This window comes from Ranitomeya variabilis, chromosome 2 (assembly GCF_051348905.1).
Source record: "Ranitomeya variabilis isolate aRanVar5 chromosome 2, aRanVar5.hap1, whole genome shotgun sequence".
NCBI lineage: Eukaryota > Metazoa > Chordata > Amphibia > Anura > Dendrobatidae > Ranitomeya > Ranitomeya variabilis.
In genome coordinates, this window is record NC_135233.1 from 947,917,277 (window position 1) to 947,937,907 (window position 20,631).

The 20,631-nt window shown below is 42.9% G+C and overlaps 1 protein-coding gene across 1 annotated transcript in view; it reads right to left on the bottom strand.

Moving 5' to 3' along the window:
• The window catches only part of EIF2A (eukaryotic translation initiation factor 2A), a 52,586-nt gene that overhangs the window by 21,394 nt on the left and 10,561 nt on the right, over positions 1-20,631 (bottom strand). Inside the window, exons 2-7 of the mRNA XM_077290765.1 lie at positions 18,340-18,409; positions 8,708-8,782; positions 8,491-8,609; positions 3,630-3,729; positions 3,389-3,471; positions 2,905-2,978 (exon numbers count right to left, since the gene is read on the bottom strand). Of these exons, the coding sequence (XP_077146880.1) occupies positions 2,905-2,978; positions 3,389-3,471; positions 3,630-3,729; positions 8,491-8,609; positions 8,708-8,782; positions 18,340-18,409 (521 nt within the window). The remainder of the gene's footprint in view (positions 1-2,904; positions 2,979-3,388; positions 3,472-3,629; positions 3,730-8,490; positions 8,610-8,707; positions 8,783-18,339; positions 18,410-20,631) is intronic.

Here is a 20,631-nt window from a genome sequence, read left to right on the forward strand (position 1 = left end):
CCCCAACACACAGTATAGTGCAGCTCCCCCCACACACTCAACACAGACACACAATGATGCATTCACACACACAATACTCACCACTCCTTTTTGTCCATGCGCTGCTCCAGGCTCTGCTGCTCCGGTCTCATCGGCTCCACTGCTGGTACAGTGTAGCACATGATGAAGTGACGTCATTGTGCGCCCGCTGAGTCACAAGCAGTGGGGGAGTGATGAAGACGAAGTATCTGACGCTCCCTTCTCCATCACTGCTTTCAACTGTGTCGGCGTCTATGATGCCTATAAGTTGAATGACCAATGGGGGGGGGGGCACCAGGCCGCATAGCGGGCGTCCACACCCTCTAAAGAATTAAAGGGCCCACGGCCAAAAAATGGGCAAAGTGGCTGCGGGTCACACTAGATGATATCGTGGGCCGGACGTTCCCCACCCCTGGCTTAAAGGAATGAATATTTTTTAAAAGAACAAACGTAGACATAATCACCTTCCGTCACCTCCATGAATCCAGAACTGGGTGAACCAGAGGTGTCCGAAGTTCAGATATCAACAGAACAACTGAAGCCTACGATTGTCTGCAGTGGTCAGTTGTTTCTCTGATGAAGCGCTTTTAGTCACATGACTATTGCAGCCAAATCTTAGGCTTCAGCAGTCCTCCTTACATCTGGATGGCACAGACCTCCGTAGCATCCTGCCATAGTTCCATCTTGGGGGTGACTGAAGGGGAGTATTCCACTGTTTGAAGGGGGGAAAAAAGGTTTTCTGCTCCAGAAATTACTTTTAATAAAAATTGAAAATTTTCAAGAAAAGACAATAAGTCAATAGAAAATAACCGACATTTCCAAAAATAAGTCCATAACTTTTTTCTCTGTTCATTTGGTTATTTCAATATTTGGAACGTGTTTTTCATTTTGCCAAAAGAATAATTTCCTTCATTGCTCTTCTGGCAGGTCGAGCTTGAGAAGTAGTTGGCATTGTCGTATCGAGATGTAACCAGGTTTGTGTTTTTCAATACAAACCCAACAAAATTCAATTGAAGAAACCTTGAGGCCAAACACAGCTTATCAACTATAGCACGTTTTCACAGGTACAAAAAAGTGGAAAAAGATAGCCTAGCAAAGACCTATATGGGCCACAAGCAAGTTCACAATTTTTTTCCAGCAGAAAGAAAACAGGCCAGTAGAACAGTTTCAGTAGTCGGAAGACCTTAGCACTAATGGCGACAATGGATTATAGGATTATCATAATAATGCCTTTTCTGCATTTTAGCACTTGAACATTTATTAACGGTTTCCAGAAGTAAAATAATGAGGTTATCAATAGGGCTGTGGAGTCGGTGTAATGGAAATTGAGGAGTCGGAGGTTTGACTAAGGCTACTTGCACACTAGGGTCGTTTGGAATACGTCACAATGTGTCGTTTAGGAGAAAAAAACGCATCCTGCAAAGTTGTCCACAGGATGCGTTTTTTCCCCATAGACTTACATTAGCGACGCATTGCGACGTATGGCCACACGTGCGACGGATGCGTTGTGTTTTGGCGGACCGTCGGCACAAAAAAAGTTCCATGTAACTTTTTTTGTGCGTCGAGTCCGCCATTTTCGACCACGCATGCATGGCCGAAACTCCGCCCCCTCCTCCCCGTACATTACAATGGGGCAGCGGAAGCATCGTAACACTGCATCCGCTGCCCACGTTGTGCTACTTTAACACACTGTCCGTCGGTACGTCGGGCCGACGGTTTGCGACGGCCCGTACCGACGGACTAGTGTGAAAGTAGCCTTACCGACTCCACAGCCCTGGTTATCATTATCACCAAGTGACTGTGGCTAAGCCTAAGCCGTACTATCAAGCACAGCACCACCTACCTAAGGGCTTATTCACATGACTGTCTGACCGATGGATTTTTATGTTCTGCATAACATTCACATTTCTCAACCCTGACCTGTCTCACAGTCATGTATGACACTGTTAGTTGGGTAAAGGTACCTTCACACGAAGCGACGCTGCAGCGATAGCGACAACGATGTCGATCGCTGCAGCGTCGCTGTTTGGTCGCTGGAGAGCTGTCACACAGACCGCTCTCCAGCGATCAACTATGCCGAGGTCCCCTGGTAACCAGGGTAAACATCGGGTAACTAAGCGCAGGGCCGCGCTTAGTAACCCGATGTTTACCCTGGTTACCAGCGTAAAATCTAAAAAAAACAAACAGCACATACTTACATTCACGTCCCCCTGCGTCCACTTCCTGACTGACTGAGCGCCGTACAGTGAGAGCAGAGCGGTGACGTCACCGCTGTGCTGCTTTCACTTTCACTTTGCGGCGCTGAGTCAGAGGAGGAAGCAGACTGCAGGGGACGCAATGTGAGTATGTGCTGTTTGTTTTTTTTACATTTTACGCTAGTAACCAGGGTAAACATCGGGTAACTAAGCGCGGCCCTGCGCTTAGTAACCCGATGTTTACCCTGGTTACCAGTGTAAAACATCGCTGGTATCGTTGCTTTTGCTTTCAAACACAACGATACACAGCGATCGGACGACCAAATAAAGTTCTGGACTTTATTCAGCGACCAGCGACATCACAGCAGGATCCTGATCGCTGCTGCGTGTCAAACGAAACGATATCGCTAGCGAGGACGCTGCAACGTCACGGATTGCTAGCGATATCGTTATAATGTCGTTTCGTGTGAAGGTACCTTAAGAAAAGAAGCAGTCAGGTCCAGAATTGAACCATAAAATACAGTCACTGTATGGTAATGTGAATAAGCCCTAAAGAAAAAACACTGTGCCAGGGTGGTTCTGATGATGGCGTCCATAATTAAACAATATAGTCTAGCCTAGGTTAGTCTACATTGGTTAGTTTAGGGTTGTGGAAATCAGATGAATATTTACAGAGCATGATAAAGTATACCTTGCAGGGATGCTCTCCAGGTGACAACTCAAAATCACTGACTTTCTGTAAGTGCAATTTATTTGCAATGGTATCTGACGAAAAATGGCAAAACATAGAAACAATGAAATTATATATCACGACACCACGCATTTTTGCTATAAACTTTAGAGGGTTACTCCCAAAAAAAGCAAGTTTTCCCGAGAATGCAGATCGGCATCATACCCGACCTCTGCTCTATTCATTGTTTATGGGATTGATGGAAAAAATTGATTGCTGTACTCGGCTTTCTCCAGCAATCTCATAAGCATGGAGAGGACGCTGAGCATCAGCATCTCTGCTCTATTCAAAATGGAAATTACCCTCTAAAAGAAACTGGAATAGAGTGCCCGCTGAAATAAAACACATTGTACATACTCATAGGAGAATTTTTGGAAAAGAATAAAGGCTACGTAATACGAGTCAGACAACCGAAATCAGCTAAGAAAAGCAATGGCCGTTATACCAAAGTTGTTGTTTTCAAAAAAGTGAACTTCATTATTCACATTCCTGGCACAAATCTTCTCATCTACAGACCAGCGAGGAGACCTAGGGGATATAAAGCGAAGGTCATATCGTCAGCTATAAAACAGTGGCGATGAAATGCGTCGTTGTGTGTATATAAATATATATATCATGGAGTTCACATACTTTTAGACTTCTCTAATTATGACAGAGCACTGCAGATTTGTTTTTCAGATATTTACCAGTTCTCCATCTTCTTCTGGATGAATGACTTCACACACTTTCCGGTTTTCAAGTCATATAACTGGAGGTTAGGGGCTCCTGCTGCGCCATCTTTTCCACCTGCGATAAAACAAAGAACGGTTAAAGTTCTGTTATTAAAATAAGTGTTTCACAATATATGGCTGGAGATATCAAGGTTTCCCTTAGAGGGTTTTCCCCACCGCAGACATTTACGGCATGTCCCACCTCTGGGACATGTACTTAACTGCAGAATCAGGGTCCCCGACTCCTGTCCCACCAGAGAAAAATGAATGGCATCTTTATCACGTTGCACAATGGACCCCCAGTCCTGTACACACGTTATCCCTGATCTCTGGGACCTGACCTATCAGACATTTATGGCACAGCCGGTCAAAATAATATAGTTATTTAAGTGTCAAGGAGCACAACAAAACAACAACAAAAAAAACACATGGGCAGCTAAAGTGCTACATGTTTCATTTATTAGGTTACTATATTTCTTAGGACCTACATACTGTACAAAGGTTAGACAAGTGAGTAAAATGATGCAAAGAAGGCTTTCAAAGATAGAATTGTTGATATAGAAAATATCCTAAATCACCAAAATGCAAAGCGAATGAACAAAAGAGAAATGTCAATAGGATGAATATTTGATGCGATAATAATAATCTTTATTTATAATAATAATCTTTATTTATATAGCGCCAACATATTCCGCAGCGCTTTACAGTTTAACAGTTTCAAACACAACAGTCATAGGTAACAACGTTAACAATACAGTAATAAAGCAAAAATAAGACAAAATAAGACGACCCTGCTCGTGAGAGCTTACAATCTACAATGAGGTGGGGAGATACAAAGCACAGGTGTGTATTTACAATGGTGTATTTACAATGATGGTCCAGCCATCTTCAGGGAGTGGGGGGTAGATGGAAGTAGTGAATGGGTTACACACGCACAAAAACATAAAATGAGTTTGATTAGGGAACGTGATAGGCCGCTCTGAACAAATGTGTTTTGAGCGAGCGCCTAAAACTATGCAAGTTGTGCATGGTCCTAATGTCTTGGGGTAGAGCATTCCAGAGGATTGGCACAACACGGGAGAAGTCTTGGGAGTCGGGAGTGGGAGGTACGAATTAGTGCAGAGGTTAGTCGAAAGTCATTTGCAGAGCGCAGAGGTCGGTTAGGCCGATAGACAGAAATGAGGGAGGAGATGTAAGGGGGGGCCGCACTGTGGAGAGCTTTGTGGGTGAGAACAAGTACTTTGAATTGTATCCTGTAATGAATGGGCAGCCAGTGTAACGACTGGCGAAGAGTGGACACGTCCGAGTAACAATTAGCCAGATGGACGACCCTAGCTGCTGCATTAAGGATGGACTGGAGAGGGGAAAGTCGAGTGAGGGGGAGGCCAATTAATAGAGCGTTACAGTAGTCCAGACGGGAGTGGATTAGGGCGACAGTGAGGGTTTTTGTGGTCTCCATGGTGAGAAAAGGGCGAATTCTAGAGATGTTCTTTAGGTGTAAGCGGCACGATAGGGCAAGAGATTGTATGTGGGAGGTGAAGGACAGATCGGAGTCAAACATAACACCCAGACAGCGTGCCTGCTGCCGGGGTGTTATGATGGTGCCACCCATGGAGAGGGAAATGTCAGATTTAGGGAGGTTAGTAGAAGGCGGGAGCAGAAGAAGTTCAGTTTTGGAGAGGTTGAGTTTCAGATAGAGAGCGGACATGATGTTGGAGACTGCAGACAGGCAGTCAGTGGCGTTCTGTAGTACAGCGGGGGTAAGGTGTATAGTTGTTTGTCATCAGCATAAAGATGGTACTGAAAGCCAAATCTGCTGATGGTCTGTCCAATTGGGGCCGTGTAGAGGGAGAAGAGAAGGGGGCCAAGGACTGAGCCCTGAGGTACCCCGACAGTGAGAGGAAGAGGAGACGAAGTGGAGCCAGAGAACAGAACACTGAAGGAGCGGTCAGAAAGATAGGAGTTTGAGGCGATCACAGTTTGTGTTCAGAACTGCATTAAAGTATTGATTCTTCTTGGTACACTTGCACTTCGTTTCTGGAGGTTGTTTCAAGCATTATGAAGAACCAAGCACAGAACTTCTGTGGATGTAGACTGGTGCCAATCCTTCTGTCTCTTCGTGTAATCCCAGACAGCCTACTGTTGAACTTCCGGTCATGTGCAGCCGGGAAGTGTACGCCTGATTTCAGAGACGCACCAACACTGCCAAAATGAGCGACACACATGAGCAAGATTTAAATGAACTGGCGATGACGCCGGCTACCAGCTCTCGACGTAAGTCTAAGGCCTCGTTCTGGCTCTCAGACTTGCATAGAGCTGTGACTTCCAGATTGCCCAACAAACACTGGAGCGATCCGGCAGGTGACAATCTGCAGAAGATGACCGGAGTGGCACCGATAAAAGATGAAGATGGCAGCTGGTAAGTGTATTATTAGGGGCAGGAAAGTTAGAATAGAAGCACAACGCTAGCGCTGCAATAAAAACAAAGGCTGGAACGGTCCTTTATTGACGTCTGCAATGCTGAGAAATATAGGCACATCCTTATGTATCATGCAGTACCATCAAGGAGGCATCGTATTGACTCCAAATTTATTCTGCTGCAGGACAATAATCACAAACGTACAGCCAATGTCATTCATAACTATCATCAGCAGAAAGAAAAACAAGAAGGCAGGAAAGTGAAGGCCTCCACAGAACCCTGATCACAAAATTGCGCAGAAATACCACAGAATTCCACTATAGAGTTTGCTCTGGTGAGTGAGCTTGGACAGATCATTCTGAAGATCAATAAAGCTCATATATTATGATTTGTTCAAGGGGCTGTCCCACTATTAGAAGTGATCTCTAAGATGTGCGTTAACGTTCTGACCAGTGACGTCAACACCGCTCCATTCACTTAGCCTCTTTCCCGTTCAGTTCAGTTGATTGATGTGGAAGTGAGAACATATTCTACTGTACGACACCGCTTCTTAATTCTTACTACTTCATGTTAATGAGTAGCTGTTCAAAAGTGTCGAAGTAATACAGAGGAAAAATTTCTCCTTAAGGTACCGTCACACTAGGCGATATCGCCAGCAATCCGTGACGTTGCAGCGACCTGGATGGCGATATCGCTGTATTTGACACGCAGCAGCGATCTGGATCCCGCTGTGAAATTGCTGGTCGCTGCTAGAAGGTCTGCACATTATTTGGTCGCTAGGTCGCCGTGTATCGCCGTGTTTGACAGCAAAAGCGACGATACCAGCGATATTTTACACTGGTAACCAGGGTAAACATCGGGTTACTAAGCGCAGGGCCGCGCTTAGTAACCCGATGTTTACCCTGGTTACCAGCGTAAAAGTTAAAAAAACAAACAGTACATACTCACCTGCGCGTCCCCCAGCCTCTGCTTCCTGACACTAAAGCGCCGGCCCTAAACTGAAAGTGAAAGCAACAGCGGTGACGTCACCGCTCTGCTGTTAGGGCCGGAGCTCAGTCAGCGTCAGGATGCAGAGGCTGGGGGACGCGCAGGTGAGCATGTACTGTTTGTTTTTTTAACTTTTACGCTGGTAACCAGGGTAAACATCGGGTTACTAAGCGCGGCCCTGCGCTTAGCAACCCGATGTTTACCCTGGTTACCCGGGGACCTCGGCATCGCTGGTCGCTGGAGAGCGGTCTGTGTGACAGCTCTCCAGCGACCACACAGCGACGCTGCAGCGATCGGCATTGCTGTCGCTATCGCTGCAGCGTCGCTTAGTGTGACGGTACCTTTAGTCTGTATGCGCATGATTGCATATTAAGTGCCAATACAAAGACTAGATCCTGTTCTGTGAGATCAGGAAATCCTATCCTAATCCAATTCTTATATTTGCACAAGTCCTAAAATAAGCAGAGAAAACATACAAGTTCCGTTATCCTGGTTTCTTAAAATGCTAATCCATCTACCCTGCTAAACCAGTTCTTTACTTTTAATAGCCAAGAGGATAATTGCAGTTGCACTACATGGAGAAATTCCTCTACCAACAATTCACTTAATATGCAGTAAATGTAGGGCTGGTGGATTCCAGCCTCCGTATGCATCGCTAATGTCATTAAGGTACCTGTCCTCTCAGACATATTCCATAATAGCCATACAAGTTGAACTATCAAGGTCTTCAGAAACTGTATTTCACTGTTTGGCCGAGAACCAGGGCTGTGGAGTCGGAGTCCATTTTGGTGGAGTCGGTGTCATAGATATTGAGGAGTCGGAGGTTTGGCTTACCAACTCCACAGCCATGTCGAGAACTCTCAAGATACTGAAGATCCTCTTTTTAAAGAAAGCGGAAGTACTCATACTATGTCCATTAATCAGTGGTTGGTCCAGGAGAAGGAATGTCCTACAAAGGTCCTATGTGACAGCTCTTCTGCTGGAAGAACCATCCTGTGACAGCATTCCTCTCTGTATGATCAGCAGGTTCTGACATCTGGTCACATAAGTGTTTTTCTACACAAACCGATGTTTTTCGTGTAAAATATCTGCATTATTCTCATACTTTTTCTTTCTGATCAGACTCTCAAACTCAATGAGTGTGTTAAAAATGGAATGTATGAAGGAACCTTAATTTGCCATCCATTTTTTACAGATACTTTGCAATTACTAACACAGAAAAGAAGTTTTTATTTTTGGCCTTTTATTATAACAACTATAAATTGTTGTCATAGGGATGAAAAAAAAAAGTGCATACAAATGACTAAGAACTCCCATAAGGACAAAAAATTAAGACAAGTGCATGTAAAATCGTCTGCGTTTTCATCCAGAAAAAAAAAACCTCTACAATTTTGCATAGGTTCATCTGAGCCTAAAGGGAGCATTACTTACTGATGTACGTCTGCCAGGTTGCCAGGATTGTGTTCTTTGGAGAGAATCCAAGGCCAACCACTTTGGGGAGATCAAAGGTGTGCAGCAACTTGGTGTCAGCCGTGCTCACTATATTTGTTCTGAAAACACAAGGGTCATTTTAAAGCATTGAGACTTAATATATTAATAATTAAGCCCCATGACAAGGGCTAACACCTAGAACAGTAATACGACTTACACTTCTCCATTGCACCATGCAAAGAGCTTGCCATCCTTGCTGAACATGCATACTTTGCAGTTTTTGCTCCAGTCCCTAAAATTGCAGAAAGCAAACAAAAACATATAAAGCACCATACAATGTAAATTACTACAACTCTGGTAAAACAATGCAGGAAATCTCTTCTACTTTGCTGCTTTATTATTCTGTGTATTCGCCCCATTGGCACCTACCTACACCGATGCCTGTGATGTGTATGGCCAGCAATAGGGACATGGAGAAATCTACCACAATGTGGGACAAAGTACCGTAACTACTGTAACAGGCACTAGTTTGGCCAGCAGATTTTCTATCCTGATATCTTGGCAGAAAATCCACAGCATTTTACAATAGCAGTAAAGAGGATGAGACTATAAAATGATCATTAATGTGCGGTGGGTATTTTATAAGTGGACATTGACCCACAGTAGAGATTTCTTAATATACTGCATGTCAATTTCTCTTGAATACATTTTTGTTGCATAAATTCCCCATTTAATTCTGGACATGCATATTTAGACTTCCCCATTAAACTCAATGGGGGAGTCGAAATTAACAAGTCCAGAATTAAAAAAAAAAAATTATATACATCCTACAAAGTTAGAGAAAAAAAAAAAAGCACAGTAATGACACCAAAATATAATAAAAATAAAAAAAATATATGTGATATATTCTATAATTGATGGACCACCACCTGTGCGATAGTTATAGTGGATAACCACTAAAGAATGGAAACCAAAGCTCCCGACGTAAGGACCCGAACCAATAAGAACAAGACAGGGAATATTGGTAATATTAACTAATTTATTTTATTATATTAATGACAATAGTGACAAACATTAATTGAAAAATGTATTAAAATAAAATTAAATATAATTAAATATAAAAATACATATATTAATAAAAAGATATATTGTGCACAATAAGAAGCCGCAATATTTATAAGGCAAGCCAAATCCTCATAATGTATTATAACATATATGGCACTTTATCCCAATATACACACTGCAAAAATATATAAAAAATATAAAAAATATAAGATGTAAAATCAATATGTGCCAGTGATAGGGATATCACAAAAGACTCCAAACAATTCACTCTCAAATATCAAAGTGACCATGTGCAGGAATGTAAGTGCTATGTGCAACAGTTGAACCACCATTAAGAACACATGAAGTGTAAGAAAAATGGCCAAAGGGCCAAGAAAGTGCTATGTGCCAATGAAAAAATGCCAATTACTTACAGTGGTAAATCAAGGGAATGATCCCAGGCTGCCAGCGGCTAGGTAATGTGCACCCCGACGCGCGTTTCAGACACGCAGTCCTTCGTCAGGGGTCGTTGAGAGTGAATTGTTTGGAGTCTTTTGTGATATCCCTATCACTGGCACATATTGATTTTTACATCTTATATATTTTATATTTTTTATATATATTTGCAGTGTGTATATTGGGATAAAGTGCCATATATGTTATAATACATTATGAGGATTTGGCTTGCCTTATAAATATTGCGGCTTCTTATTGTGCACAATATATCTTTGTATTAATATATGTATTTTTATATTTAATTATATTTAATTTTATTTTAATACATTTTTCAATTAATGTTTGTCACTATTGTCATTAATATAATAAAATAAATTAGTTAATATTACCAATATTCCCTGTCTTGTTCTTATTGGTTCGGGTCCTTACGTCGGGAGCTTTGGTATCCTACAAAGTTGTAAAATTAAAGGGAACCTGTCAGCAGGATTGTGCACAGTAACCTACAGACAGTGTCAGGTTGGGGCCGTTATACTGATTACAATGATACCTGGGTTGATAAAATCCACCTTGTGGTTATTGTTTAATCTTTATTTGTAGTTTTCAGATAATGAGATTCTCATGCTCTGGGGTGGGACTAAGGAGGGGGTCTTCATGTGGTGCTCCGATTAGCTATTCATACTGATGGCTTATGACAGGTCACTGATCCCTCACTTACCTGCCCCCTATTTTACATACTACATATATGGTGTAGTTAAAAAAAAATAAAAATCACATTCCGCAGGCAGGCGCCAGTGCTGCAGCATGATCGCATCTATAATATGCATTGATTTTATTTAGTGACTTTTTTTCAGAATAATTGTATCTCTCTAAAAATGGCGCCGGCCACACCTGCGTAGTAGCATCTATCGACGGTCCGATGGATGTTACTGTGCAGGCGCAGCCATCTTGGTGGAGACAATTTTTTTTTTTTTCCTTTAGCAAAATGGTGCAGGCGGTGCTTGCTCAGTAGCATCTATCAGGTCGCGACACATACTACTGCACAAGCGCCATTTTGAGCGATAATTTTTTTTTATCCGAATGAAGTTTTATTTATCCATTCTCAAGACCAGAAGGATTTTCACTTCTATAGGTTACTGTCCACCATGGCAGTGTATGACAAGTGGCTGGTTTCCTATGCAGAGGGCGCACTTGAAAGCGCTATCTAATACACCCCTCCTCTGAATCTCGGTGGAGCCCACCTCAGCGCTCATGCACTCCTCCGATGCTACAGAAGCAAAACTGCCCCTCTCTGCAGCATCAGAAAGCGCACAGCTCAGACCAACAGCCTAGCCATGCCAGAGGTCTGAACTGTCAATCATCAGGTGCGCTCCTGAAGATGCAGTAGCAGTGACAGCTGCAGCCGCCGGCTTACAGAAGACATCAATACTCACCCTCCGTCGCTGCATCTTTGTCCCTGCACCTCTGACCTGGCAGCTCTTTCCTGTTCCTGTGCTCAGCGGTCACGTGGGACCGCTCATTAAGGTCATGAATATGAACGTGACTCCACTCCCATAGGCGTAGAGCGCATATTCATGACCTTAATGAGTGGTACCATGTGGCCACTCAGCACAGGAAGAACTGCCGCGCCGGGACAATGGAGATGCAGGGACATTCAGCGACGGTGCGAGGAGGGCGAGTATGATGGGGAGGAGCCGAGCCATGCATACAAGGATGGGACCGGGGGAGCTGAGCCGTGCATACAAGGATGGGACCGGGGGAGCCCAGCCGTGCATACAAGGATGGGACCGGGGGGAGCCCAGCCGTGCATTTTTTTTTATTTTCAGTCAATATGGCCATGCGAGGGCTTGTTTTTTGCAGGACGAGTTGTACTTTTGAACGACACAATTGCTTTTAACATATTGTGTACAGGAAAACAGGAAAAAAAAATTAAAGTGCTGTGAAACTACAAAAAAGTGCAATTCCACAATTATTTAGCTTTTTTACCATATTCACTAAATGGTAAAACTAACCTGCCACTATGATTCTCCAGGTCATTACGAGTTCATAGACACCAAACATGTCTAGGTTCTTTTTTATCTAAGTGGTGAAAAAAAATTACAAACTTTGCTAAAACATAAATAAAATAAAATGCGCCATTTTCCGATACCCGTATCGTGTCGGGTTGGGTGAGGGCTTATTTTTGCGTGCCAAGCTGATATTTTTAATGATACCATTTTGGTACAGATATGTTCTTTTGATCGCCCGTTATTGTATTTTAATGCAATGTCGCAGCGAACAAAAAACTTACCGTATTTTTTGGAATATAAGACGCACCGGACCATAAGACGCACCCCAAATTTGGGGTGAAAATTACAGAAAAAAAGATTTTTTTATAAGATGGGGGTCAGTCTTATTGTCCGAATTTAAGTTATCTTACCTGAGGGCTGGCGGTGGCAGAGCAGGGTCACAGGAGGCATGGTGTCAGCACAGGTGCGGTGATGCTGAGGCGTGGTGGGCGGTACGGCGTGCACCTGGGCAGGGTCCCTTCCTGCTTAGGTGGGCGACGCCGCGGCCTGGCGTCCATGGGAGGTTGCGGCAGTGGTGTGGAGGCGACAGAGGTGTGGCCACCTCCTCAGGTGAGGTGACGCCACGGCCCGGTATCCAAGGCGAGCAGCAGAGCTGGTTTAATCACCCATTTCTTGGTGGCGGCGGCCATCTTCCTGAGGCTGCGCGTGCGCAGATTGTGTGATCTGCTTCCTGGGGCTTCAGGAAAATGGCCGTGGGAAGCAGCGAGTGCGCAGATGGAGATCGCGGCAGCCATTTTCCTGAAGCCGAGATCTCAATCTGCGAACTCGGCTTCAGGAAAATGGCCACCGCGATCTCAATCTGCACATGTGCGGCCACCCGCAGCCATTTTCCTGAAGCTCCGGGAAGCAGAGAACTCAATCTGTGCACGCGCGGCCGCAGGAAGATGGTCGCCGCCAACGAAAAAGCTGTGATTCACCCGGCTCTGCTACTCGCCTTGGATACTGGGCCGCAGTGTCACCTCACCTGTGAAAGGGACTCTGCTCAAGTCATACCGCTCACCGCGCCTCATCATCCCCCACCTCTGCCGCAGCCACACCACTGCCACGACCAACCGGTAAGCCTGCATTCTAACTATAAGACGCACCCCCCATTTTCCTCACAATTTTTTTGGGGAAAAAGTGCATCTTATAGTAGGAAAAATACGGTAATTCTGGCGTTTTGACTTTTTTCTCCCTACGCCATTTAGAGCGATCAGGTTAATCCTTTTTTTTTTTTATTGATAGATAAGGCGATTCTGAACCCAGCGATACCAAATATGTGTATGTTTGATTATTTTGTTTTATTTTGAATGGGGCAGAAGAAGGGTGATTTTAACTTTTATATTTTTTAAAAACATTTTTTTCTGTTTTGGCATGCTTGAATAGTCTCAATGGGAGACTAGAAGCTGCCATAACCCATTTGTCTCTGCTACAGGCAGGCGATGAACAGATCGCTTGTATGTAGCAGAGTTACTCACTTGCTATGAGCGCCGACCACCAGGCAGCGCTCATAGCAATCCGGCAGTGACAACCATTGAGATCTGCAGGAGACCTCTGGTTGTCATGCCAACGCATCGGTGACTCGCGATCACGTGATGGGGGTCACCGATGGGCAGATTTCTGGAAGCGCGTGTTAAATGCCACTGTCAGAGTTTGACAGCGGCAATTAACTGGTTAACAGCCATGGGAGGATCACGATTCCTTCTGCGGCTGTTAGTGGCACGAAAATATGTGGGCTCAGCGCCGAAGCCCACATCAGAGGGAGAGTGTCTGACATCGGCGTACTATTACGCCCGATGTTGGAAAGGGGTTAATTCAAAGACAATCTATCAGAAAGACCAACCCTCCTAAGCAGTCTATATGGGCATTTAGGTCATAGAAAGCTGAATAAAACAATACCTGGACATCTGCGATCCGATGTGTTATTCCAGAAAAATCTACATTTCTCTTAATATGTAAATGAGCTGTTAAGATCTATGGGAAGGACATAGATCTCCTTGAGAATCTGCCTAAAGAGAGTATCCTACACGAAAGAGGTGTTACCAGTGTGAGACATGTAGATCAGGAGAGCAGAATGTCAGTCTTTACATGTCTCACACTGGTAACACCCCTTTCATGTATGATAATCTCTGGAGGTAGATTCTTGAGGAGATCGGTGTCAGGCCCATAGATCTTTCTTCATTTACATAAAAGAAAAAGGTGTATTTCTCTAAAATAGGACATCAGATCGCTGATAACAAGGTATCATTTTATTCAGCTTCCTACATGCCCATATAGACAGCTTAGGACGGTTGATATTTCTGACAGATAATTCAAACACTATTATATTCATCCTCCTAAATTGATATTTAACCCCTTTACCCCCGAGGGTGGTTTGCACGTTAATGACCGGGCTAATTTTTACAATTCTGACCACTGTCCATTTATGAGGTTATAACTCTGGAACGCTTCAACGGATCCCGGTGATTCAGACATTGTTTTCTCGTGACATATTGTACTTCATGATAGTGGTAAAATTTCTTTGATATTACCTGCGTTTATTTGTGAAGAAAATGGAAATTTGGTGAAAATTTTGAAAATTTCGCAATTTTCCAACTTCGAATTTTTATACAATTAAATCACAGAGATATGTCACACAAAAAACTTAATAAGTAACATTTCCCACATGTCTACTTTACATCAGCACAATTTTGGAACCAAAATCTTTTTCTGTTAGGGAGTTATAAGGGTTAAAAGTTGACCAGCAATTTCTCATTTTTACAACACCATTTTTTTTAGGGACCACATCTCATTTGAAGTCATTTTGAGGGGTCTATATGATGCCCCGCTCAAGGTGCTCAAAACCACATTCAAGAAGTTTATTAACCCTTCAGGTGTTTCACAGGAATTTTTGGAATGTTTAAATAAAAATGAACATTTAACTTTTTTTACACAAAAAATTTACTTCAGCACCAATTTGTTTTATTTTCCCAAGGGTAACAGGAGAAAATGGACCCCAAAAGTTGTTGTACAATTTATCTCGAGTACGCCGATACCCCATATGTGGGGGTAAACCACTGTTTGGGAGCATGGCAGAGCTCGGAAGCGAAGGAGCGCCATTTGACTTTTCAATGCAAAATTGACTGGAATTGAGATGGGGCGCCATGTTGCATTTGGAGAGCCCCCGATGTGCCTAAACATTGAAACCCCCCACAAGTGACACCATTTTGGAAAGTAGACCCCATAAGGAACTTATCTAGATGTGTGGTGAGCACTTTGACCCATTAAGTGATTCACAGAAGTTTATAATGCAGAGCCGTAAAAATAAAAAAAATCATATTTTTTCACAAAAATGATCTTTTCGCCCCCAATTTTTTGTTTTCCCAAGGGTAAGAGAAAAAATTGGAACCCAAAAGTTGTTGTCCAATTTGTCCTGAGTACGCTGATACCTCATATGTTGGGGTAAACCACTGTTTGGGCGCATGGCAGAGCTCGGAAAGGAAGGAGCGCCATTTGACTTTTCAATGAAAAATTGAGATGGGACGCCATGTTGCGTTTGGAGAGCCACTAATGTGCCTAAACATTGAAACTCCCCACAAGTGACACCATTTCGGAAAGTAGACCCCCTAAGGAACTCATCTAGATGTGTTGTGAGAGCTTTGAACCCCCAAGTGTTTCGCTACAGTTTATAACGCAGAGCCGTGAAAATAAAAAATCCTTTTTTTTTTCCACAAAAATTATATTTTAGCCCCTGGTTTTGTATTTTTCAAAGGGAGACAGTGTAAATTGAACCCCAAAAGTTGTTGTACAATTTGTCCTGAGTACGCTGATACCCAATATGTGGGGGGGAACCACCGTTTGGGCGCATGGGAGAGCTCGGAAGGGAAGGAGCGCCATTTGGAATGCAGACTTAGATGGAATGGTCTGCAGGCGTCACGTTGCATTTGCAGAGCCCCTAATGTATCTAAACCGTAGAAACCCCCCACAAGTGACCCCATATTGGAAACTAGACCCCCCAAGGAACTTATCTAGATGTGTTGTGAGAACTTTGAACCCCCAAGTGTTTCACTACAGTTTATAACGCAGAGCCGTGAAAATAAAAAATATTTTTTTTTACACAAAAATTATTTTTTAGCCCCCAATTTTCTATTTTCCCAAGGGTAACAGGAGAAATTGGACCCAAAAAGTTGTTGTCCAATGTGTCCTGAGTAAACTTATACCCCATATGTTGGGGTAAACCCCTGTTTGTGCGCACGGGAGAGCTCGGAAGGGAAGGAGCACTGTTTTACTTTTTCAACGCAGAATTGGCTGGAATTGAGATCAGATGCAATGTCGCACTTGGAGAGCCCCTGATGTGACTAAACAGTGGAAACCCCCCAATTATAACTGAAACCCTAAACCAAACACACCCCTAACCCTAATCTCAACTCTAACCCTAACCACACCCCAAACCCTGACACACCCCTAATCCCAACCCTATTCCCAACCGTAAATGTAATCCAAACCCTAACTTTAGCCCCAACCCTAACTTTAGCCCTTACCCTAGCCCCAACCCTAGCGGGAAAATGGAAATAAATAAATTTTTTTAATTTTTAAGTTTTTCACTAACTAAGGGGGTGATGAAGGGGGGTTTAATTTACTTTTAAAGCAGGTTTTTTTTAGCGGATTTTTATGATTGGCAGCTGTCACACACTAAAAGACGCTTTTTATTGCAAAAAATGGTTTTTGCGTTACCACATTTTGAGTGCTAGAATTTTTCCATATTTTGGTCCACAGAGTCATGTGAGGTCTTGTTTTTTGCAGGACAAGTTGAAGTTTTTATTGGTAACATTTTCGGCACGTGACATTTTTTGATCGCTTTTTATTCTGATTTTTGTGAGGCAGAATGACCAAAAACCAGCAATTCATGAATTTCTTTTTGGGGGGACGTTTATACCGTTTCGCGGTTGGTAAAATGGATAAAGCAGTTTCATTCTTCGGGTCAGTACGATTACAGCAATACCTCATTTATATCATTTTTTTATGTTTTGGTGCTTTTATACGATAAAAACTATTTTATAGAAAAAATAATTATTTTTGCATCGCTTTATTCTGAGGACTATAACTTTTTAATTTTTCCGCTGATGATGGCGGCTCGTTTTTTGCGGGACAAGATGACGTTTTCAGCAGTACCATGGTTATTTATATCCGTCTTTTTGGTCGCATGTTATTCCACTTTTTGTTCGGCAGTGTGATAATAAAGCGTTGTTTTTTGCCTCTTTTTTTTTTTTACGGTGTTCACTGAAGGGGTTAACTAGTGGGACAGATGTATAGGTCGGGTCGTTACGGATGCGGCGATACTAAATATGTGTACTTTTATTGTTTTTTTTTTTATTTAGATAAAGGAATGTATTTATTGGAACAATATTTTTTTTTATTATTATTTATGAAATTGTTATTATTTTTTTTTACTTTTTCACTTTGCCCCGGGGGGGGGGGGGGGGGGGGGGACATCATGTATAGTGACAGATTGCCTATTTGACACTTTGCTGTGCACTGTGTCAGATCGGCGATCACACAGAACAGCAAGGAGGATTCCCAGCGCCTGCTCTGAGCAGGCGCTGTGAAGCCACCTCTCTGCAGGACCCGGATGCAGCCCCGCGGCCATTTTGGATCCGGGGCTTGCAGGGAGGAGACACTCGGTACAAGGTGAGCACATCGCCTTGTACCGATCGTCTCAGGGAAGCACGCAGGGAGCCCCCTCCCTGCGCGATGCTTCCCTGTACCGCCGGAACACTGCGATCATGTTTGATCGCAGTGTGCCGGGGGTTAATGTGCCGGGGGCGGTCCGTGACTGCTCCTGGCACATAGTGCCGGATGTCAGCTGCGATAGTCAGCTGACACCCGGCCGCGATCGGCCGCGCTCCCCCCGTGAGCGCGGCCGATCGCGCTGGATGTACTATTCCGTCCTTGGGAAGTAGGGCCCACCCCACATGGACGGAATAGTACGTCCAATGACAGAAAGGGGTTAAAATACTGCTAAGAAATATAGTCTTTTTGTCAATTTACTATTTATTAACTTTTTTTTATCTATTCCAGCCTAGGAGGGTTAATCCTACTGATAGATTCCTTTTAACACTTGTTTCCAGCTCATTGCCTACGAAACTGATCACTTTTTGCTGTCTAGCAGTGGTGGCAAAATATGTGCAGTGCTTACAAACTCTGTTCTATTGAGTTTGTAAGCACTTCTTTGAAGTTGGACCACATTTCTGAGGCACACTCTTGAAATAAAGATGCAGCCCGAACATTTTATGTGTACAAAAGCGTGAAAATATGTCAAGTTTACCGTTCAAACAAGTCCAAATTTGCAAAGTTTGGTGGCCCCTGGATCATGTGAAGTCCATCGGATCCCCGGACTGTAGAAACAAAATCAGGACAGATTTAAATATTTATTATAATGCCTGTACAATTGCCCTAATGGTATGGGTTTGAAAGAGGTCATCTGATGAATTTCTATGGGCAACACTGACACTGTGGGAGAATTGTCTGTATTCAAGAGGGTCATCATACAATAAAGAAAAATCGTTGCATCATTTCCTCTCTGGCAACAAAGAAGAAGAATGCCAAACAAAGGGATCACCTATAAATAATTATACGTTAAAATAAAAACAAATAAATGGAAATCTGTCAGCAGTTTTTTTCTACCTCGTTTGAGATTAAATCAACCGAAAAAAGGCCCTATTATTTTATTGTGTTCAAACTACACTGAAATCCAAAATAAGTCTAACATTGCCAAGACCAATGCAACAAGACTCAAAACACAAATTCCAATAATTTTAATACTATAATGTTTATTAATAATTACAACATGTATCAATTCATAATTTTAACAGTAATAACCTCCAATGTGAAATGGAGCGGATACATACACATAACATCAATTTTTAAAACCATATGTGAGAAAAAATTCTAATATACATCTATAAACCACCACTGCCTCTAATAGAGGGACAATAGTCTCACCATAAATGGCAGCCTATCACTCATATGCCTGTGAGTATTCATTAATGTTACATACAAAAAGTGCTTTAGCCACCATGAATCGGAGCTTAAATTTATTTTACTGCCATCCAGCATGTATACCGAAAAAAGCCCACTACCTCATTGGTACACTGCAACTGCACACTATGAATAAAGTAATCAGGCTAAAGAGGTTTTTTACTCACATAAGGTATGATGTCCGTGTCACCGTTCCTGAACCCCGACGCGCGTTTCGAATTTTTGTATTATCTGCTGTGGATATTTTTAGGGTTTTAATACTGACCGCTTAGTATTCTGTCCTATCCTTTCCTATTTAGCTAGTGTGGCCTCTTTTGCCAAATCCTGATTTCTGCCTGCGTGTGTCTTTCCTCTAATACGCACAGTCAATATTTGTGGGGGGCTGCCTATCCTTTGGGGTTCTGCTCTGAGGCAAGATAGAATTCCCATTTCCATCTATAGGGGTATTTAGTCCTCCGGCTGTGTCGAGGTGTCTAGGATGTGTTAGGTACACCCCACGGCTACTTCTAGTTGCGGTGAGTTTAGGGTTTGCGGTCAGTACAGGTTCCACTTACTCCTGAGAAAGTCTCATGCGGCTCCAAGGTCACCGGATCATAACACATCACCCAGGAGACACAGAGAGCCGAGAGACACAGAGAGCCGAGAGATGCGGCAGGCCAGGCGCGCATGCGCACACAGGCAGCACACAGACATTGAAAAAACATCATAGAGAAAAGGTAGACAGGCCGGTCAGTGTAGAGATATATATATATATATATATATATACACAGCCTGTCATCATGAACAGGAAATATACAAAAATGAATAAAAAATAGATAATATAACAACGTAGTGCTAGATACTTTGTAGACAGGTACAGGTGATGTTAACGGTGGTATACAGTCGTAATGGATTTCATGTTGTAAGGATGTAGCATATTTAACCTCCATATCTTGGAGGAACTCTATGATGAACATCATACGCCCATTGATGGTAAGATACCTCCATCGATTAGACCGCGTTCCAAGAGGTTCCCCCCTCTTTCCACCTGTACCAATGTTGATTTATTCGTTCAGATAGTCACAAAAGATCTTATGGCAATTCCGAGATCCATCAATAATGATTATCTATTGCGTCAAGAACGTGAATGTCTAAAATCCCTTCAAAAACTCTCTGATGTCGTATTTAAACCAGCTGATAAAGGTGGCAATATAGTCGTATGGCCAAAATCTATGTACGAAAAAGAAGTCCATCGCCAACTCAATGATAAAATATGTTATAAAAAACTTACATATAATCCTCTATCCGCCTTCAAAACACAGCTACAATCTATTATTGATCGTGCAGTGGCGATGGACGTAATTACGAAAGAATTCGCATTGGCTCTTGTTGTAAATGAGCCCACTATTTCCACACTCTACCTATTGCCAAAAATTCATAAAAATAGTACCACCCCACCCGGACGTCCAATAATTTCTGGAGGGGGGAACTTCTTGGAACATGTCAATCGATGGATTGATTCCATCCTTCAGCCATTTGTGGAGTGTCTTCCATCTTTCTTAAAGGACACAGGTGCTTTTTTGAAACTGGTTGATGGTCT